The sequence below is a fragment of the Bufo gargarizans genome, chromosome 9 (assembly GCF_014858855.1).
Source record: "Bufo gargarizans isolate SCDJY-AF-19 chromosome 9, ASM1485885v1, whole genome shotgun sequence".
NCBI classification, from domain to species: Eukaryota; Metazoa; Chordata; class Amphibia; order Anura; family Bufonidae; genus Bufo; species Bufo gargarizans.
This window is the reverse complement of record NC_058088.1, coordinates 186452995-186476505: the sequence shown is the minus strand read 5'-3', so window position 1 is coordinate 186476505 and position 23511 is coordinate 186452995. Positions and strand designations below refer to the sequence as shown.

The window sequence follows — 23511 nt, the reverse complement described above, 5'->3', positions numbered from 1 at the left end:
GGTGCTGTTTTTGGAATAAACAGCCATATTTTTTTTTAACCATGAAAAGGGACACAAGGAATTGGTGGCGTTATCTTATATACAGGATACAAGGCCTTTGGGGGTATGTGTCTATAGTGGTGGTCTTATATTAGAAGTCTCATTGATGACTTGAGCATAGTACTTAAAGGCGTTTTCTGGAGGTTTAATATTGATGATGTATCCTCCAGGATAGCTCATCAATATTAGATTGACTGTTTGCAGCTTACCAAGCATAGAGCCGTCTATTGGATAGTGGCTGTGCTGGGTATTGCAGCTCAGACCCATTCACTTGAATGGGACTGGGCCATGTGACCGATGAACGTGACACCACAGGCCTAGGAAGAGGTTGCGGTGCTCACTGGAGTCGGTTTCCAACCAATCAGATATTTATGACCTATCATGAGGATAGGCTATCTATTTCAAAATCTCAGACAGCCCCTTTAACACATATGGGTTCCTTTATTAATACCGGCGTTTTAGACACCGGTCTTAATACGCCTGCGCTAGCGCTTGATGCACCTAAGTTATGTAGAGGCGCAGGTTACTACATAACTTAGGCTTCTTTCATACTCTGGTTAGGCTTCTTCTATCGGATCAGTACTATCATTTGCACACGTGTGCTGCCGGAAGTCCGCCCCGGCCCCATTCACTGTAATGGGGTTGGGACGGAGATGCGGCCGCAGCACGGCAAACATGCCGAGAGGCGGCCAGACAAAAAACCGCAGCGACTACATTTAGAACTGGCGTATATGGTGTGGAAGGAGAAGTACCAAATCTGCGACAGATATGCGCCAAGAAGTTGCGTATATCTAATGATAAATGACCCCCATAGTCTCTACTTATGAGATTCATACCTGCGCAGCTCGGTGTATATGGGTAGTACCTCAGGATGGCACACAAAGGCGAATGCAATGATGGGGATGGCGTACGCCGTCTAAAGTGAAAGATATTTCAGGTATTAGGAGCAGGGACACATTGAACAGACATCGGTCCACCCGTGTGGGTCTGGGCTGAGACCTACCTGAGAGTTTATATTGAAGGATTTAGCCGTGCAGCCGTCCCCTGTTGTGTTGTAGCCATTAGTGTAGACCACGTGCTCTGTATGGTTTACTTTCAGAGGACATGAGATCACAGGTTTTCTTGTAGATCACCTGGAGGGGAACAGATCGTGTCAACACAAATCTGTGGAAGATTCCAGCAGCAAGTGTTCTGTTATCCTGCAGCGCCTCCACAGGGGAAATAAAGCATTACATGGTGTCCCTTGAAATCAGTGGCCAGTCCATGTTATACACGGACATGATAAGTCCTCCAGAGCAATAGACAGACTTTGTCGCTGCTCTACACTCTTTATAGAGTAAAGTGTGGAACAGGGGACCCCTCAGCTACCTCAGATTTCTCCAAGAAGGTATCTGAAAATGAGTTTTTCGAAATCGCACAACTTTAATATAAAGGGAGAGTTAAACATCAGGAATCACTCAGACATCTAAGACGCTTCCCATTCTATAAAGCCTTGCCATATCCCTAGGATAGGCCATTACTTTATGATCGGTACCCAGGGGCGTAGCTAAAGGCTCATGGGCCCTGGTGCAAGAGTTAGGCTTGGGCCCCCCTTCCCTCAGTGCTTTGTGTGTCTTCTTATGCAGCACAAGGGTCTTTTGGCCCCCTCAGGCTCCTGGGCCCGGTAGCGACTGCTACCTCTGCACCCCCTATAGCTACGCCCCTGTCGGTACCCCCACTGATCACGAGGATGAGCCACCCTTCACTATTTCTACCACGCTCAGCGGCACCCTGTGCGAATAGGGCTGGGTGGATTGTGCGGGGACACCTGGGGACTTCTGCAGGCTTGGCCTTGCAGTTTCACAGGTGGAGACGCAAAAGTTGCAGGTCATTGCTGCAAACTTTGAGCTTTCTCCATGCAATACACCAAAATATTGGCATAATTGTAATACAGAGGAATGGAGTGCCATCTCCAGGCAAACACTGGCATTGCAGTTTCCTTGATGAACTCTTCCATACAGGATTTCCTAAAGAAGAAACGGTTGATCAGGTAGACTCATTTTTTGAACCAGCATGAAAATTTCCCTACAACTTACCGCACACAGGAAGAACACCATACAGCAAGAGAGAAGCCGCTTGTGTAACCCAGATAACCTGACCGAGACGGAAAAAGGTAAGAAAACTAATAAACATGCGGGTACGGCTGTGGTAACACGCAACTGCGACGTGCAATGTCATCTACAGGCAGCCTTCACATGGTCAAGCTGGGCACCCTCCAGTGGTCTGGTTCTCCAGCTTTTGAAAGACTACAACTCCCAGAATGGTTGTCAGGGAATGCTGGGAGTTTCGCAACCACTGGAAAGCCACAGGTTACAGACCACTGCTCTGAGCATCCTGACTATACATCCTCACCAGACGTGATTCAATGGCTTCATGTCTTACCCAAGTGTTTCATGAGTGCCAGAGGCAAAATGATGAAGATGGTGACAATGATGATGAGCACTTTACCATTTAAATACCAGTCCCTGCAGAGAAAAAAGCACTCAGACGTCGGCAGCAAAAGATGGGGGTGATGGTATTGACTCAGGTAAACCCAGGGCTCACATACTTACTCAGTTGGTTCATTCAGGCCCAAGAAGGCTTGAATCACGAGGGGAAGCTCGTTCTTGATGATGTATAAATAACTGGACATTGCTGGAAAAGGGAAAAAAAGGGGGTCTGACTACTTTCGTGCAATTCCAGGTGAAAGTCGAGATCCCCGGGTCTACTCCATGCAAGAAATGAGCCTAGGCATTCAGTTCAGTCTATTCAATAAGTAGTTTTTAGGGGTTAAAACTACACAAAACTGGCTTCTGGGAGAATATATAGATAAATCACGGAAAGGAGGGAATCTAAGAATAAGGAGTTCTGCTGCTGTCCCATAAAAACATTAGCATTGTATCAATAGCAGATGGTGGTGACATCTTAACATTTATATACAGTCAGTGGTCATGCAATGCACAATTGTACATTTTCATAAACTCGGCCTTTGTTTTTCTGGGGGGGGGGGGATTGTATTCTTACCGCCCACATTATGAATGGTGATGATCAGCGCTGCTAGAATTTTTCCCGGCTGCCCAAAGGCTCTATGTCCCAGCTGTTCATAGGCACGTATACCTGTCCAGAAGAAAGCAAGACCAAAGCCAATTAGTTGAAATTTTCACTCTCCTTCCCCTATTCCAGGAATCTGCAACCTCCGACACGCCAAAACTACAACTCCCAGAATCCTCCTTTTACTAATATGGGAGTTACAAGAACAGCCAAGTAAGTTTGCATGCTGGGAGTTATAGTTTCGCAGCAGCTGGAGTGCCGAACGTTGCTGATCCTTGCCTTATTCTCTTTATTATACCACAGGGTGAGCACAGAGGAGGCTCCTCACAGGATTCTGCCTGATCTCATTAAAAATTACAAATAACTATATAAGGGATCGGGCATGTCAAACTAATTTAATCAGTTTCTATGAGGAGGTAAGTTCTAGACTTGACAGCGGCGAATCAATGGATGTCAGATATCTGGACTTCTCCAAAGCATTTGACACTGTACCGCATGAAAGGTTAGTATACAAAATGGGAATGCTTGGACTGGGAGAAAACGTCTGTAAGTGGGTAAGTAACTGGCTCAGTGATAGAAAACAGAGGGTGGTTATTAATGGTACATACTCAGATTGGGTCACTGTCACTAGTGGGGTACCTCAGGGGTCAGTACTGGAGGGGTTACTGTCACTAGTGGGGTACCACAGGGGGCAGTATTGCGCCCTATTCTCTTCAATATATTTATTAATTGTAGAAGGCTTGCATAGTAAAATATACATTTTTGCAGATGACACTAAACAGTGTAAAGTAATTAACACTGAATAGGACAGTAGACTGTATATATATACTACAGAGGACAGTATACTGTATATCTACTACAGAGGACAGTATACTGTATATCTACTACAGAGGACAGTAGACTGTATATATATACTACAGAGGACAGTAGACTGTATATATCTACTACAGAGGACAGTATACTGTATATCTACTACAGAGGACAGTATACTGTATATCTACTACAGAGGACAGTATACTATATATCTACTACAGAGGACTGTATACTGTATATATACTACAGAGGACAATATACTGTATATATACTACAGAGGACAATATACTGTATATATACTACAGAGGACTGTATATATACTACAGAGGACAGTATACTGTATATATACTATAGAGGACAGTATACTGTATATATACTATAGAGGACAGTATACTGTATATATACTACAGTGGACAGTGGACTGTATATATACTACAGAGGACAGTATACTGTATATATACTACAGTGGACAGTATACTGTATATATACTACAGAGGACAGTATACTGTATATATACTACAGGACAGTATACTGTATATATACTACAGGACAGTATACTGTATATATACTACAGAGGACAGTATACTGTATATATATTACAGTGGACTGTATACTGTATATATACTACAGAGGACTGTATATATACTACAGTGGACAGTATACTGTAAATATACTACAGAGGACAGTATACTGCTACAGATGGATCTGGATAGATTGTTGTCTTGGGCAGAGAAGTGGCAAATGAGGTTTAACACTGACATATGTAAGGTTATGCACATGGGTAGGAATAATGCAAGTCACCCGTACATACTAAATGGTAAAACATGGAAAATGACATAGGAATTTTAGCAAACTAAGCAGTAATCCAGCGCCGTTTACAAGCTTCGCCGCCCCTGCGCACTTCATTCCTCATTATGGGCAGAGGCACAAGAGCATTTAATGCGCATGTGCCGGAATGGGGAATGAAGTGCGCAGGCGCGGCGAAGCTTGTGAACGGCGCTGGCGCTTGATTTCTTAAGAACCTAGGGCGGGCGAGAGGGGTAAAAGGGGGAGGGGTTTCATATGAATAGCAACGAGGGGCCTGGGCACCTTCAGACCTAATTTGCATATTGAATAAAAGTGTTTTTTTTAAGAAAATAAGCGACGGACAGCTAAACAGTAAGGTAGCATTCCAATATGGCGACTATAATGCTGTTAGTGGTGTTAGTGTTCTATAATGGTCAGTATAGGTGAAAGACTCCCTTAAGTGGGAAAAAATTGGCTTCTACCTCTTTTTTTTTTTTTTGCCTTCCTCTGGATCAACTTGCAGGATAACCTGGCCGAACTGGACGGACAGAGGGCTTCTTTCAGCCTTATAAACTATGTTACTATATTAAGCAAAAATATTTTTTTTGTAGAGCCTTTACCGTATGACTTAGGAATGATTAGCGCAATATTGACAGTGATAGTAATTAATTGTGAACTTACACTTTAAGAAGAGATGCGGGTTTTGGGAAGGGTTAATAGAATGGGAAATGCGGAATTTTCTGTATCTTTATTTGTTACAGTGGGTCACAAGACAAAACAGAAAGGTAAATGGCAAAAGACGAGGACAACGGTGGTCACTTACCTACAACCCCAGAACACTTGAGGAGGAGGTGGATGGAGTAAGCAGACAAGAGAGCAATGAGTATCAGAAGGATACTGCAAAGAGATAAAAGGTGGCCTTACTCACTAGATATCCTACAGAGATTGTTATAAAGGTCCTGCCTGTAACCAGTGCCGATCACCACCATGGTAACCGACCAGCACCGATCAGTACTGTATGGGACCGAACAAGCAAATATTTATATCATCGGCTGTAGATTTATATGGTGGGAGGGCTACGGTACAAGAAGATGGGCCCTTTGGTCTCAAATACCCCATTATAGATTGCATCCCACTTATTGTAAGCCATAGTTCAGTCCCTTATAAGAAAATTTAAAGTGGGATTTCCAATGCATAACATTTGTGCCTAAAGTCTGGGAGCGGTCCGCGCAGTTCTTAATTTACCGCCGGGTATTGGTCACATGACCAGAAGTCTCAGCAGTATCGCCAATGAGACCATTGATTGGCTGTAGCTATCATGTGCTTAGACGGCGCGTGATCACTGCCCAGAAATAATCGGATAGGATATAGTTATACATTATATTGGCCTTATGCCTGTTTAGAAGGGGTTATATATTTGTATTGCAGATGGGTTGTATGGGTATAGTAGTTATGAACAGGCCGTATATCTGTACAGTAGACAGAAGGTATATTTGTACATTATACGAGGCAGGTCTTGTATCTGTACAGCTGGCGGGCAGTGTGCACTGACTGTGGGAATGTGAGCCTGCAATCTGTCCAGAAGCAGCTGCTTCCAATCCTTCCACTTGGAGAAGCTGTTCATGGAAAGGACTTTCCCAAACTGATAGCAACCTGGACCGGAGCCAGGAGACTGTGTATAGTCAGAGGGGGGCAGATACTTACATGAACAGAATGATCCCTGTGTTAGACATAGCAAAGGCAAGGCCCAGGATTCCACTGCCCATGATGGCATTGCTCAGGTTAAACACGGACATCCCAAAAGACGTCTTTCCGTCAAACTGTGGAGGAAACAGCGCAGGACTTGTGATCAATAAGTATATGATTCTGATACCTACAGAGGACTCATACATAACTCAGGGTAACGTATACCGGGCTGGACTGAGGCAATGACGTACATATCGGGTCATTAGAGCAATCAGCGAACAGTGATCCAAACATTTATCTGCTCCCCGAGCACGGACACAACTTGTTTACTGATCCCTAGTCACTCAATGTCTCTATGTCTGTCACATTTTTGCATTTTCTACAGTAACCTAGTAATGGAGAATATCCTAAATTAAACTCCAAGAATTTACTGTGCGCAGGACGGCAAATCGCCAGGGACCACAGCACTCCCTCCATGTCCTAAAGTGTGAGTACCCTTCAAACGGCTCCCTATATCTCAGCGACTTGGACCCCTATGAGTTCGACATCAAGAGGAAAGATATTGCACTCAAGCAGAATGGATTCACCCTTTAACCGCACACGTCTTAACACTACAGCCTTGCAGAAGAAATTGGGAACCGCAGACAGCGCTGATTACGCTCCTTTACAACCAGCTGTTCCCGAGAAGGTACAAGACGACTCGGCAGCTTTATGTCTTTTTCCTTAGTTGCCTGGAGACAAGCCGAGATGAGCTATAACACAATGATCTAAGAGATCATTGTGTTCTTATTGACGGTGAAGGTAACGCACAGAGAGTCTCACTAGCCAGAGAAAGCGGCCGCGAAGCGATGACGAAACCATTTACGAGCGAAAGTCTCTGAGGGTTGTGCACTGGAGAAATGCTATTCAACGGCTATAAACTGATATTTCTTTTATAGGGTCATCACCTAAGCAACTGGCATCTCTCATCTTATCAAGTCCTTAGTGGGCACAATGGCCATTTGGTCAAAAGTTTTAGAAAGAAAATGTTTCTTGATTTCCCCAGATGCCGAAAATCAGTAACGTTACCACATGTCCAAACGTGACTGATCAGTCTGCATCCTAAAGAATAATATGACGTATATCTTCATAAAAAAAAAAACATGGTGGCTTGATCGCCATAATGCTGCGAGACTATTTTCGATGATCTTCCAAGAACATGAGCATAAATATTCACACCCTCGTTATCTAACAACGTTTCGAGAGCTTCAAGGACAGACGTCTATCAGACGTGACTTCAGCGTATTATCATTGAGATTCATGGAATATCTGCAGGCAGAAGTAGACATTATTCGGGTGGAGGGGCATTAATATTCTGACCAATATCTAATGAATTACGGATTGGATTGTTTAGTTATCATCGGCTGTTCCTGGACTTTCCAGAGTTTGGCAAGTGATTAGTTGTCAACGAATACTTTTCTAGAGGTACTCGTGTATGGAGCTGCCACTTGCCATCAACAGTTTGGTATCTAATACCTAAGGGTTGCTCATGGCAAGTTCAGATCTTCAGAAGGTCTCCTCTTGCCAAGGACAACAATTTTCTGTTGTCTTAGATTTATAGACCTCTGGAGAGTCTCTTTCTTGGTTGGTTTATGACAGATTTCACACCTAAAGATTGGATGACGTCAAGATCTCTTAAGGAAAGTAAGCTCTTGGGGTTTAGGATTCACTTTCAAAGACTTTTTCCTTCTGATGCCACATTCAGCGGAGACATTAATATGAAGAAAATGGAGGAGTATCAATGAGTGCAGGTTATTTACATGGTCCCTCGAGATTGTCAGACATCCTAAAACTGGTCTTTTCAATGACTCTACTGTAAGGGACTTTCAAAGAGCACATCAAAGAAGTATCTCATGGGAAACATTAATAGAATATAATATGTATATACTGTATATGTCTGATATAGGGGTGTCCACCGCTGGAACGGGATTCATGATCTTACAGTGGCTGCTGTAATGAAAGGTAAAATCTTATATGGGTTGTGCAGGCCATACAAATCTTCAGGATAGGTTATAACTATCTGATCTGTGGGGGTCTGACACCCGGCACTCCCGCCAGTCAGCAGTTTGAAGAGGAGGAGGTGCTCCATGTGAGCACTACTTCTTGTCCATCATACTACTCGTCGTCTCCTCGGGAGCGATGGCGTAGTGTAATTATAAGCACTCGCTCCATTCAAGTTAATGGAGAGAGAACTTGTCCTTACACTGCACCGCTAAAACTTCTCAGACAACGGGCAGTGTAATGAACAGGAAGCATCGCTCACATCCTCTTCAAACAGCTGGTCGGCGGGGGTACCAGGAGTTGGACCCCCGTCAATCAGATATTAATGACCAGGTATCCTGAGGATAGGTCATCGATATTTCTGGCCTGCACAACCACTTTAAGGCTACATGCACACGACTGTATGCATTTTTCAGATCAGCAGATACGGATATCAGCCTTCGTAATAGAAATGCCCATTTGTGCCCGCAAAATGGACAAGAATGGGACATATTTGTGGAACAACCGCACGGATGCGGACAGCTCACGAATGGGTCCGTGTCAGATCCGCAAAGAATGTGGATTGAACACGGACTCATATAACAGTCATGTGCACAAGGCCTAATATTAAGGATATATAGCGACTTTTTTAATGTGATTTGTCTGTAAGAGAACAATTTTAGAGTTGCGATTTGGCTGTATTAAACTCGCAGACGGATCACAGGCAGTCACACATTGCAGTATATGAGGGAAAGCTATGGGCAACCTGCTACCAAAAATCCAGGTTCCAATTTCCTCTGTCCCGTTGCCATTACCTATCTCAACCTGCCTTATTAATCCGATTTTCCTCAGAAGGAGTAGATGCAGAAAATTGATTCTTTATGGTGGCATCATTTGGGGAAATCAGTACTTACATCAGTGAACTGGCTTTTCTGACTTGACACGTGTTGCAGGAAGCCCACCTGCTCCTGCCCGACTTGCTCCTCAGCCTCATATCTCAAATAAAAAATACATACACATGATTAGTCGCATGAAGGACGCGTGTTTCCAACATGCATGTCATCTTACCACAGATTGCATACGAGAAAAACGCTGACACAATATGTCCTCCAATTTGTCATCTGTGTACAGTGTAAGTCACAAATCTGGCACAACCCAAAAATATCAAATTCAGGATCGCTCCCTTGAAAATGGTAGAGCTCACATAACGGGTACAGCCATTGGTCTAATCTGAACCACTATGACACGGGTCTTCAACCTCCAGCACTCCAACTGTTGTGAAACTACAACCCCCAGCATGCATACTTGCTCTGCTCTTCTAAGAACTCTCATAGAAAGGAATGTAGCATGCTGGGAATTGTAGTTTCGCAACATCTGGCGTGCCGAAGGTTGCTGATCCCTGCACTATTAGATCCATTTGACATGAACGGTCTTCCAGTTATCTGGTTCCCGTATAGCAAAATAGTTCCATCTCCAGGTCTTCTCTTACCCGTCGTCCAGCGTCACTCTGTCTGTGTTCAGGCTTTCGGGCACACTCCCGTTCAACATATGTGAATCTTCGCCTTCCCCCAAGTTGTCCATTTCCATAATGAGCACCCAACACCTTTATTAATGAACTGATGACACAAAGACGATGCAAGAGGAGATGGTATAGAGCAGCGACCCTACGGGAGGAACAGGAGAGATCCTTAATGAGAAAAGTGGATAACATATATCCTACTGACAAAATAAATATTACTCCTACTTTACATTTCTGGGTTGATCACAAGACATCATCCCATATAGCCACTATCTGTTGGGTCTGATGTATAGTAAGGCTTCATGCACGCCACCATTGTTTTGGTCCGCATCCGAGCCGCAGTTTTTGCGGCTCGGATGCGGACCCATTCACTTCAATGGGGCCGCAAAAGATGCAGACAGCACTCCGTGTGCTGTCCGCATCCGTTGTTTCGTTCCGTGGTCCGCAAAGAAAATACAACATAGAATAGGCAGTTATATTAATGGCTGTCCGTGCCGTTCCGCAAATTGCGGAACGCACACGGAAGCCATCCGTGTTTTGCGGATCCGCAATTTGCGGACACAAAACACACAGCGGTCGTGTGCATGTAGCCTAATACATATGTACTGGGAGGAGCTGTCAATCACTGTGCACAGGTGGAAAAAAAAACTCTTCTAGCCACGCTCCATGTTTGACTGTCGTTGGCCATATACTCACTAAGACTAGGGCGACATGCCGTGAGATCGCAGTTTTGGGCTAGGTTCACACTTGTGGCTGGAGAGAACAGCCTGCTGGAGTTCTCTGGTCTGCCGAAGGCTACAGCCTTCCCGCCAGACCCCATTGACTATAATGGGGTCAGGCAGAGATCTGGCCGGTGCACAAATAGTTTTTTGTCCGGCCGATTCCCGGCATGGTCTAACGGCTGAACCGGTTGTGAATATGGTCTAGTTGAAATACAGGCACTTTCTCCAGATATTTCCATGATCACCATCTTCCATTGTTAGGCTGGGTTCACGTTGCCTTTTTCCTATCCGTTTAGCGTATACAAAAAACATGTACGTTAAACAGATGCCTCACATACAGTGGCATCCATTCACCATAGAGTTCCATTGTAAAAAAAAAAAAAAGTTGACTTTTTTTTTTTTACCGGACTGTGCAGGATACAAGAACTGTTGTGTTTTTGTATCCTTTTATTTCTAACATGTGCGTCAAACTGAGGTATAAAACGTGATGTGAATCTTGCGCAATTTTGAAATCTTACAAGTTGCCTGAATTTAGAATTTAACATCTCTCTTTATTACTGGTTTGATAGTTTTTTGTATCTTCTACTTTTTTTTTTTTTTAATACCTTGTACAAGGTGGTAAAATGGAAGCTACCAACAAGATGCTGTTGACAGATCTTTTTATCATTCCATGAAAGTTTGACTCTAATGTATAGCCAGTGGACATTTTATATATTCATTCATTAGACTATTAGGATATTTACCTGTGTAATATGCTTTTGTGTTCACACACACTAGAGGTAATTAATAAATCCATAATAAGATCTGTCATCAGCAATAAACCTGCTTATTGATGCTCTCCAGGCAGAAATAATTTAGTTTTTAAGTAAAAGATTCTGGATTTTACTTTTGCTGACTGGGAGTTGTAGTTTAAGGACACCTGGAGTCCCCGCTGGGGTACGACGCAGTATCGGGGGGTACTGCAGTGAAGGAGTACCCTGTGGTTAGCTAGTTCATAAGATGTAGACTTCCTGTGAGAGTTCTTAGGCCCCATGTTGTGTCGGTGCAGGTGTCGGGGAGGGCGGAGTTGCTCTGTATGGTTACATGTCTAAAAATAAATGCTTACATCGATGCGGGGAGTTTTTTTAACCAGATATCAAATAACATGACAGCAGAAGCAGATACCATTCCCAGAAGTGCCCCTCAGCGAGGGATGTATGTAATGTTTGACTATACACTCTCTATAGAAGTGTTATATACACACACAGCTTGGTGAATATATAAGGTGTGTGATAGGCTGTCTGCACACATATCCCTCGGTGGGTATATAAGGGGTGTGATAGGCTGTCTGCACACATATCCCTCGGTGGGTATATAAGGGGTGTGATAGGCTGTCTGCACACATATCCCTCGGTGAGTATATAAGGCGTGTGATAGGCTGTCTGCACACATATCCCTCAGTGGGTATATAAGGGGTGTGATAGGCTGTCTGCACACATATCTATCGGTGGGTATATAAGATGTGCGATATACTGTCTGCACGCATATCCTTCGGTGGGTATATAAGGGGTGTGATAGGATGTCTGCACACATATCCCTCGGTGGGTATATAAGGGGTGTGATAGGCTGTCTGCACACATATCTATCGGTGGGTATATAAGATGTGCGATATACTGTCTGCATACATATCTCTCGGTGGGTATATAAGATGTGCGATAGGCTGTCTGCACGCATATCTCTCGGTCGGTATATAAGATGTGCGATATACTGTCTGGACGCATATCCCTCGGTGGGTATATAAGGTGTGTGATAGGCAGTCTGCACACATATCCCTCGGTGGGTATATAAGGCATGTGATAGGCTGTCTGCACACATATCCCTCGGTGGGTATATGATGTGAGAGTTGAACACTGATGAGTCACGTCTTCTGCTTCATGGAACTGATGGACATTGGCATGTCAGGCGAAAAACATCTGAGAACACTCTGCAGCCATTGCTGGGGGTAGCAGCGTTATGGTCTGGGGAAGGTTTCGGGGCATTCTCTGGGCCCACTCATAAATGTGGAAGACACGCTGACACGATCTGGGTATGAATCCATCCTGGCAGATCACGTACACCCATACATACTGATTGTCTTCCCTGGGGCGGATGGGATCTTCCAGCAAGACAATGCGGCATGTCACACGGCTAGAAATGTCCGACACTGATTAGAAGAGCAGGACCAAGACTTCAAGTACTACCCCAACCCCCTAATTCCCCAGACTTGAACCCAATTGAGGTGGGACCGCCTCGATGGTCGTGTTCGTTCTAAAGTTCCTCCCCCCAGGCCTCCTCCAGCAGCTGTGGGATGCTGTGCAGTCATCATGGCTCCAGATCCCTGTGACAACCTACAAGGACCTTATGGAGTCACCCCGGGCCCGTCTAGCTGCTGTCCATGCTGCACACGGCGGTTACTCTGGATATTTGCATTTATAATGCGTTACTAAGTTTGGGCACATTTTTCAAAAAAACTTTGGCACTGTAGTGAAGAAGCCCTTTAACCCCATTCTGCAATATGCCTTAAATTTATGGCATGGGTGAGAAACCGTCAGCGGCAGATGTCGGCTGTAATATACAACCAGTAATCTGCTGCAACTGGTATTTAACCCCTCAGATGCTGTGGTTATTAGGTGGGTGGGCCCGGCATTGATGGCTCATGTTAGATAAAGTGTGGTTGACACCACCCAATGTTTTTCCCTGAACTTAAAGGGATAATCCAGCCAGAAATATTTATAAGCTTGCCACTGGAAAATCATATACTGGTGGGTGTCTGACTGCTGGTCCCACCAGTTGTCAGAGATCAGTTGTATCTGCCAATGCCATAGGCTTTAAATGAAGCGTATAGGCACCTGCTTTACTGCCGCTGCAACCAATTTCCTTCCTAACTGCGAAGCAACGGGGATTCGGGTCCGCCATTATTTGGGTCGGACCCCCACCAATCTTGCATTTGTCATGTATCCAGCCAGTAGGTCATACATGCTTCCTTTTAATTGCCATGTTTTGATATGTCTGAGGGTTTTACCATTTGTGCACCTTATTCCCCTCCATTAGCTTTTCTTAATTTGCTATTGGAACGCAGAATTTTGTTCTCTTTTATCAGCCGTTCCAAGCTAGGGAGAGGCTGACTGTGTAATGGGAAGTCCAGGACAATCCCTGACCCCCATGATTCCTCCGTTATGTCCCATATCTCCAGACACCTCCACGTGTCAGCCTGATAACGCTCCCGCACACTTACAAGCTCCACGTTTTAGGTTTAGTGGCCCTTTAAGCACAACCTTGCAAAAGCTGAATATTTCATAGACATAAATATTTGCAGGAGATATAAGCAGTGACGCGGGGCGTTTTCTGGACGGAGGGTGGGAGAAACCTCATGTCTTTTAATAGCTGCTCCGCAGATGCCAGTGACCAGCAATTACCCTGTCATCTCAATGGAGGCCTTCATAAACCTCCTTGCCTCCTTTTGCGAATATAGACCTTCTTGTGCATTCATGAAGAGTCCTTGACTCGTCCTTTTCTTTCCCAAAAACTTGATTCACCTGGTTATATCAGGCTTTCCCTGGCCACTGACTGGCACGCGGGTCTAGTTAAGCGCCCGTATCCTTGCATAACTAGGTTATTTTTTTCAGGATTCCAGTAAAACTGTGTGACAACCATTGTGAAGGCTGCCAGTGGTGCCCTTATTGGTTGTCAACCAAGTAAATTTTTGTAAAAATTCCAAAACGGTTGACCGTGGTCATACGTTTACAGAGGTAAATGAGTGCACTCACCTGTGCCGGATGGTGATGAGCTGGTGGTGTGTTACAGTGTTCTACAGCAGACGGTGACCTTTTCCATCCTATCCTGCGAGACACAAAACAGTAAGTCAGCACCTCGTGTACACCCCTGAAAACCCCTCACTGACCCCAAAGCCTGGACTGTACGGCGACCTCGGCCACTGCCTTCATCGGAAGTAATGGAAACCAGTGCGAGTGGATGTGGTTGCATTGGGACCTGGATTTTGTGCGATTGTCCTTTCCCGGTCGCGGCAAAGTGTGGGTCACAATGCGACCCTGTTGCAGTAGTTGTGATGTAGGCAGCAGGTACACTGTGGCCGTGCAACGTGTGTCATCCTAGGCGCTGAGTGTCACCCACCTTACCATCACCTGCTAGACTCAGTAGGTAGGGGACTACTCCGTAGCCCAATTGTTAGGGTGGCAGGCTCTCCAGAATCCCACTTACAGTATGTTTGCAAGTGTCGGATGCGCTGCGACACAGTCTGGCAGGTGGAAAATCCGCAGCATGTTACAGTACCAGAAAAGTGCATGAGATTTCACAAAAAATCTCCTCCACAGTGGAAACTGACCTGTGGTGCAAATCCGCAGATATGCGGTTATATGCGGATTTTTAGCAGATTTCATCTTGCGCATAGCAAAGGCTAAAATCCATGGTGGAAACTTGCAGCATTAAATCATCATGCTTCGGAATTAAAATGTGCACCACAGGTCGGTGTCTGCTGCAGATTTTTCTGCGGTGTGTGGCTGAACCATTTTGGAAAATCGCAAGAAAACCACTGTAACTTTCAGGTTACAACGCGACGCTATTCACTTACATAAAAGTTGCTATTACTTGGAATGTAGACAGCCCTATACTGCGATCTTTGGCCATGCCACATGTGCCGCGTTAGGGTCGTGGCGTAACCCCACTCCATTCACATCCAGAGCTGCGGGATATGTTACTGCTGTAAGGGTTACTTCACCCGCAGCAGGTTTCAGTGCAAAAAATTTGTGTGATTGAGAAGCAGTTCTATTCATCTGAATAGGGGTTGTAGAAATCAATTTGCTTCCCGCCAAAAAAACGCCTTAGGCCTCTTTCACACGAGCGAGTATTCTGCGCGGGTGCAATGTGTGATGCGAACGCATTGCGCCCGCACTGAATACTGACACATTAATTTCAATGTATCTGTGTACATGAGCATTGTTTTTCACGCATCACTTGTGCGGTGCGTGAGAATCGCAGCATGTTCTATATTCTGCGTTTTTCATGCAACGCTGGCCCCATAGAAGTGATATTTTGCAGACAGACTCATTTTTAATCCCTGTTTTTCAAAAACAGCTGTACATTTTTTAATAAAGACCAATTAAAAACATGATTTTTAGCCCAAAATGAGTAAATGCAGAAAAAAAAATTGCCGCAAAGGTGTCCATAGTAGTGTTGATCGAGCACCAAAGTCCTGGGGTGCTCGAGTGTTCTACCGACCACCCAAGCACAATGGAAGTCAGTGGAAGAACCCCAGGCACCCCCTGCTTTGAAGAGGGCAGAGTGTCGGGAGTTCGGCTTAGAAGTCCCTGCTCTGACTCCATATATAGCTATATCTGTATATGGCGTCAGTGCTTGGGGACACCCCAGTGTATTTAAATCTAATTTCGGAAAAGTTTCTTCCTGGATTTGAACTCCCAACGTTGTACATTAGAGGCAAGGACCTTGTCCACTCAGCTATAAAGCTGAATGCTAAACTGTGTCAGAAAACCTAATAGTAGTTTCTGATGTAGTGAGTATTCCTATTCAGCAGAAGACTTATTTTATATTTCTGTGCAGGTTAACATGTAGCTCTATAGTGTAGTGGTTAACGTCCTTGCCTCTAATGTACAAGGTTGGGAGTTCGAATCTCGGCAGAAACATTTCATATATATATATATATATATGTGTATATGTGTGTGTGTTTTTAGCCATAATATATTTACATATATTATTACATATTTAGAATATATAATATACAGTACAGACCAAAAGTTTGGACACACCTTCTCATTCAAAGAGTTTTCTTTATTTTCATGACTATGAAAATTGTAGATTCACACTGAAGGCATCAAAACTATGAATTAACACATGTGGAATTATATACATAACAAAAAAGTGTGAAACAACAGAAAATATGTCATATTCTAGGTTCTTCAAAGTAGCCACCTTTTGCTTTGATTACTGCTTTGCACACTCTTGGCATTCTCTTGATGAGCTTCAAGAGGTAGTCACCTGAAATGGTCTTCACTTCACAGGTGTGCCCTGTCAGGTTTAATAAGTGGGATTTCTTGCATTATTAATGGGGTTGGGACCATCAGTTGCGTTGTGGAGAAGTCAGGTGGATACACAGCTGATAGTCCTACTGAATAGACTGTTAGGATTTGTATTATGGCAAGAAAAAAGCAGCTAAGTAAAGAAAAACGAGTGGCCATCATTACTTTAAGAAATGAAGGTCAGTCAGTTCGAAAAATTGGGAAAACTTTGAAAGTGTCCCCAAGTGCAGTCACAAAAACCATCAAGCGCTACAAAGAAACTGGCTCACATGCGGACCGCCCCAGGAAAGAAAGACCAAGAGTCACCTCTGCTGCAGAGGATAAGTTCATCCGAGTCACCAGCCTCAGAAATCGCAGGTTAACAGCAGCTCAGATTAGAGACCAGGTCAATGCCACCCAGAGTTCTAGCAGCAGACACATCTCTAGAACAACTGTTAAGAGGAGACTGTGTGAATCAGGCCTTCATGGTGGAAGATCTGCTAGGAAACCACTGCTAAGGACAGGCAACAAGCAGAAGAGACTTGTTTGGGCTAAAGAACACAAGGAATGGATATTAGACCAGTGGAAATCTGTGCTTTGGTCAGATGAGTCCAAATTTGAGATCTTTGGTTCCAACCACCGTGTCTTTGTGCGACGCAGAAAAGGTGAACGGATGGACTCTACATGCCTGGTTCCCACCGTGAAGCATGGAGGAGGAGGTGTGATGGTGTGGGGGTGCTTTGCTGGTGACACTGTTGGGGATTTATTCAAAATTGAAGGCATACTGAACCAGCATGGCTACCACAGCATCTTGCAGCGGCATGCTATTCCATCCGGTTTGCGTTTAGTTGGACCATCATTTATTTTTCAACAGGACAATGACCCCAAACACCTCCAGGCTGTGTAAGGGCTATTTGACCATGAAGGAGAGTGATGGGGTGCTGCGCCAGATGACCTGGCCTCCACAGTCACCGGACCTGAACCCAATCGAGATGGTTTGGGGTGAGCTGGACCGCAGAGTGAAGGCAAAAGGGCCAACAAGTGCTAAGCATCTCTGGGAACTCCTTCAAGACTGTTGGAAGACCATTTCAGGTGACTACCTCTTGAAGCTCATCAAGAGAATGCCAAGAGTGTGCAAAGCAGTAATCAAAGCAAAAGGTGGCTACTTTGAAGAACCTAGAATATGACATATTTTCAGTTGTTTCACACTTTTTTGTTATGTATATAATTCCACATGTGCTAATTCATAGTTTGATGCCTTCAGTGTGAATCTACAATTTTCATAGTCCTGAAAATAAAGAAAACTCTTTGAATGAGAAGGTGTGTCCAAACTTTTGGTCTGTACTGTATATCAGAAGTATGATTTTGTCTATATATTCTTTATAAAAAAAAAATTTTTATTACACATTTATTTTGTGCCATACATTTTTTACAATTACTAAAAAAATATATATAAATTTAATCTCTATTTCTGAAATGTTTCTGTCAAGATTTGAACTCCCAATCTTGTACATTAGAGGCAAGGAGCTTATCCACTCAGCTATAAAGCTGAATGCTAAACTGTGTCAGAAAAACCTCATAGTAGTCTCTGGTGTAGTGAGTATTCCTATTCAGCAGAAGACTTATTTTAGATTTCTGTGCAGGTTAACATGTAGCTCTATAGTGTAGTGGTTAACGTCCTTGCCTCTAATGTACAAGGGGTTGGGCGTTCAAATCCCGGCAGAAGCTTTTCAGAAATAGATGCTAAATTACATTTAAATACACTGACTCGATCAACACTAGTCCATAGCCTTTAAATGCCTGACCACAGCAGGGCACTATTACTACAGCTTGAGATCTGAAAGGAAATCAGAATTCTGATGGATGTGACTACAGCAATGTAAAGCTAAGTTAAAGGGAATGTGTCACCAGAAAATGACCTATTTATGTTATGTTAAAAAAAAAAATTGGGGGAATTTTTTATTTTTTTTGTTAGATAGATATAGATTTAGATAGATAGATACTTATAGAGATAGACAAAAAAATCCTAAAATCGTGCAGTTTTCACACTGGCCACTAGGACCCTAATATGTTGAGACTTGCGGTTCTTTGAGAGCAGCCCCATGGGCCATACACACAACGGTCTGGAGGGGACCTCTGATTTCTGCGGGAGGGTTTTCTAGGCATGCTCTGTGACCTGTGCAGAAGTCAGGAGGGAGTAGATAAGCTGTGACTAGAGATGAGCGAACCTCTGTTTTAAGTTCGGCGTCTAAAGTTCGGGTTTGGATTAGCGGAGAATCCCGATCTGGAACCGGATATGGATTCCGACTTCCGTTGTGGTCCGTGGTAGCGGAATCAATAATGGCCGATTATTGATTCCGCTACCACGGACCACAACGGAAGTCGGAATCCATATCCGGTTCCAGATCGGGATTCTCCGCTAATCCAAACCCGAACTTTAGACGCCGAACTTAAAACAGAAGTTCGCTCATCTCTAGCTGTGACGTCACCTATTGTGAACGGTGGATCCCGTGTTATTTATACACAGGTGATATCTGTTGTCGTTGAAATCCTGCTTGTGGTGAGGATGATGAGATGACTACTGAAAAGTTACCTATACAGGACAGAACTAGTGGCCAGTGTGAAAACTGCAGAATTTTAGGTGTACGTATAGAAACGGACATGGAAAAGTAAAGCAAAAATTAAATGTTTAACATAAAAAAGTGATGTAAACAATAGATCGTTTTCTGAGGACACATTCCCTTTAAACCCTAAAGTGACAATAAGAACAATACTGGGCATTCACGCTGTAAATTCTGCACATTTTTGGTAATAAAAGTTTTCAGTGCGTTTTTTTTAACCCCACGATATAAGAATAATAAGAAACTACACAAGTGTTTAGTTGCAGTTTTTCAGAATAAATAAATTTTTAGTGTGAAGAAATATCGGACACTCACATGGATCCAGATTTTAGGTGGCTTTGCGTTAAAGGGAACCTGTCACCGGGATTTTGTGTATAGAGCTGAGGACATGGGTTGCTAGATGGCCGCTAGCACATCCGCAATACCCAGTCCCCATAGCTCTGTGTGCTTTTATTGTGTAAAAAAAAAGATTTGATACATATGCAAATTAACATAAAAGAGTCATATCTTACTTGTGTGACCAGAGAAGAGTCATATTTTCAAGCTCTGACTCATCTCAGGATAATTTGCATATGTATCAAATCGGTTTTTTTACACAATAAAAGCACACAGAGCTATGGGGACTGGGTATTGCGGATGTGCTAGCGGCCATCTAGCAACCCATGTCCTCAGCTCTACACAAAATCCTGGTGACAGGTTCCCTTTAAGGTCTGGGTTTATTTCGGATAAGATTCAGATCAGGTGACCTTTTTCGTTATTCCTTATCCTATCACAGCAGTGTTCTCTGATCATGTGACTGAGACGTGTCTGTTCTTCAGATTATAAAAAAAAAAAACTGCATCCGATCATCGAAAAAGATCTGATTATTTATAACAGGCGTCAGCAACCTTCGGCACTCCAGCTGTGGGGAAGCTACAATTCCCAGCATGTTCCATTCATTTCTATAAAAGCTCTGAGAAGAGCAGAGCAAGTGTGTATGTTGGGAGTTGTAGTTTCACAACATCTGGAGTGCTGGAGCTTGCCTACCCCTGTTTTATAGATCCACAGGCAGAGCACACGATGCAGGGGGTCTGCACTATCAGAATGGGGTACCTTGGGCTTATTCACTTACCCAAAGCAACTAATTAAAAGGGGGTCCCTGTTCAGGACCCTCATCTATTAGCCAGAGTATAGGGCAGCTGCGGAGGACACGCACAGTGCATTGTGTAATACTTCATTTCTCCTGTGCAGGCGCTGCTAGGAAATTGAACACTTGCCGCATGGTTGTGCCACAGATTACTGCCGATCATCGGGAGAACATGAAGGTGGAGAACCCCCTTAATATGATATTTGTGTTTGTTTTTTTCCACAGTTACTGCGAAATTGCAGCAAAACGCCTTGACCACAGCACCGAAAACCCTTCAAGCCAAAAAAGCAGTAGGTGAAGGAGACCTTAAAGGGGTATTCTGGTTATATGAAGTCCTCCCCTATCCACAGGATAGAGGATAACTATTAGATCAACAGGGGTCCGGCTGCAGGGACCCTCACCGATCACAAGAAATGGGGGCTCTGAACCCAGCAGGTCGGGCATGTGCGCTGCTTTTCCATTCATCTGCTGTCTCCAGAGCTCCCATAGAGATGCATGGAGCGGCAGTGCGCGCCCCTGGCCTGCCACTGTGTTCACTTTGGGGGGCCCCATTCTCGCAATCCGTAGGGGTTCCACTAGTCTGTGGATAGGGGATAACTTTCCATTACGTGGTTTTGCGAGATCTCGGCAAAAACTGCAACGTGTCGAAAAAACCCCTGATATTTTGAATGTCTGAGAATTATATTTAATTTCCCTCTCTGTGATTGTCGAGCGCTGCGCCATATGTTAGTAATATAATTCAGATGACTAGTAATGGTTTCTATCCAAAGTCCTTCACCCATGGATGCCAATCGTACAATCGTAAGAACAATCATTTACAATGTAGATAAAACCAGCAACAATGTATCAAGTATTAAATACAGTCTACATCCCAGCCAGCGCAGGGAATGTGTGAGCGCAGCTCTGGAGGGGGAGGCTCCTTTGTTCTGCTTATTAGGAAGAAGCGGCTTGCAGCAGGGTAAGGGGAGGAGGGGGCTCCTCATTGTATGGCAGGCTCCAGTTGTAAACCCCCCCCCCCTCATTATCACAGCGGAAGGAAAACTGTCAGGTTCTCGTCGTTTGTTCCATATTTACTTTGTTTCCTTATTTTCCTTTTAGCCACGTTTTCAAGCAGAGAGCGCGACCAAACAAAACCTGTCTGGGAGGAAAAGGAGGGGGAGGTGACTGCCTGGTAATGAAATGGTTAAAATAAATGCACTCGCAACCATTTGTAGAACAATTGTACCTAAAACGTAATTTTAACTATGTCCTATAAAGTAGTCGTTGAGTTGTGGAAGCATCGGTGTAGCAGAGCTGACTTTGCCAGACCTATGCATTTATATAGGACTGCAGTTTCTTAGTTCCGAGTAATCCCAATGCACAAATGATCTAGTGTACGTGACAAACTCGGCTCTGCTGTAACCTGTAGATACCCCAGCCATTCCTGCAAAGGTGCAGGAAAGACAAGAAACGTGTTCTCCTCTTTCAAGATGGTTGATAATGAGCCTCTTCCTTCTCTCGTCCAGCACACCACCCACCAGGCACGTAGCCCTAAAATGTAGGGACCCCAGTTCCTATTGAAATCCCCCCCCCCCCCCTCCCTTCTCAGGACTAATGGGAGGGGCACTTGGAGTTGGCTGGCTGCTTGAAGGAGCAGATCAAGTGTCGTCTGATGCAAGAGAAGCGTGGAGTTGCATCAAGGCTGATCTGGAAGTCCCAGTTTGTGGGTTTATGATCCCCCCCCCCTGCTCCGCCTCAGTCACACCCACCACGGCCCAGCACTCACCCAACACATCTCAGGAAAGGGGTGCTCCACTCTTGGGGGGATTTTTACTTGCAGCTGGAATTCACAGGACGGAGAATCAATGCTGTCACCCTGCACACACACACACACACAGGCTGAAAGGGCCCACCCTGGCCAACCCAAATCCAATGACACGTACAGGTCCGCCCCTTCCAGCGTATAAGGTCTGCTGCGAACGTTCCCTAACAGCAATGGAAAGTTCATACAGCTCCCTGGATGGTGGGTGGTGGCCCCCGAGAAGAGAGAGCGTACTGTTCTCCCAGTCACATACTCGCCGTCCCGCTCGCAGCCTCTATCCCTGTGATTATAAAGACCTCCACTCTCAGCCTTAAAAAAGGAGCCTTCACGCAGGCGGTTAACCCTTGGCGCTCTATGGACGCACCGATCTAAGCTTTAACGTCATGATTTCCGTCAGCAGTATATGGTCACGGTGTATACAGTGCCGTCCGTCACCCATGGGGTCCATGATAATTGAACATCTAGCGCTCGGTATACTTTGTGTGTGGAGACCCTCTGTATGGGATATTGCTGGCTGTTAATAAAAATAAAAAAATGGTATGCCCACGTATATAGGGTTAATAGGGGCCAAAATGTATGCTCTGTGTAATTAACCTATACACAGTAAAAACTGCTGCCTCTTGATTGTCGGGGTCGTCTACTCAGTAGCAGCCTCGTCCCATTCACTTCAACAGGATGAAGCTGCAGTAACCTGTACCCCCGCTACCAAGTGCCGGTAGAGGCTCCTTCAAACAGGTGATCGCCGGGGGTGCCGAGAATCGGACCCTCCACCATTGTGATATCGATGAACTATCCTGCGGATAAACCATCAGTGTTCCAGACCCAGAAAATTCTCTATTCATTATTGTACATATCAGAGGATGAGAAATGGCTGATGCCAGAGAGCAAGATGATTTACCCATTATATGAGGTTTCGGCCAAAAGATACAGATTAGCGCTGTCTGAGTGCAGGGACGCCTAAAGATCCAGTAAATTTGGGTGCTCCATTATAGTAATAGGTGATACTGACACAGCCCCGCAACTTAGACCTCTACAATCAATATGTCATAGAAGTCAGTGGTGGGAAAACCTGCCTCAATGGGTGTGTCCCTTTAAGAAAAAGATTAGCAGTGACTGGCTGCAGGGTCACCTACAGATCCAGTGAGTTTGAGTCCCCGGGTCCATGCACATGAGGTCTTGCTGCATTATAGTGGTAGGTGATACTGACACAGAGTCAATATGTCATAGAGATCAATGGTGGGAAAACAGACTTCAAGGGGCGTG

At 44.5% G+C, this 23511-nt stretch overlaps 1 protein-coding gene across 1 annotated transcript in view; it reads right to left on the bottom strand.

Moving 5' to 3' along the window:
- SLC38A5 (solute carrier family 38 member 5) overlaps window positions 1-22362 on the bottom strand; it is a 29886-nt gene extending 7524 nt beyond the window's left edge. Inside the window, 13 exon segments of the mRNA XM_044269048.1 lie at window positions 876-955; window positions 1043-1168; window positions 2115-2140; window positions 2143-2172; window positions 2461-2543; window positions 2631-2712; window positions 3082-3174; window positions 5531-5604; window positions 6412-6527; window positions 9327-9408; window positions 9902-10076; window positions 14439-14511; window positions 22213-22362. Of these exon segments, the coding sequence (XP_044124983.1) occupies window positions 876-955; window positions 1043-1168; window positions 2115-2140; window positions 2143-2172; window positions 2461-2543; window positions 2631-2712; window positions 3082-3174; window positions 5531-5604; window positions 6412-6527; window positions 9327-9408; window positions 9902-9999 (890 nt within the window). The 5' untranslated portion in view covers window positions 10000-10076; window positions 14439-14511; window positions 22213-22362.
- Window positions 22363-23511: the final 1149 nt, after the last annotated feature.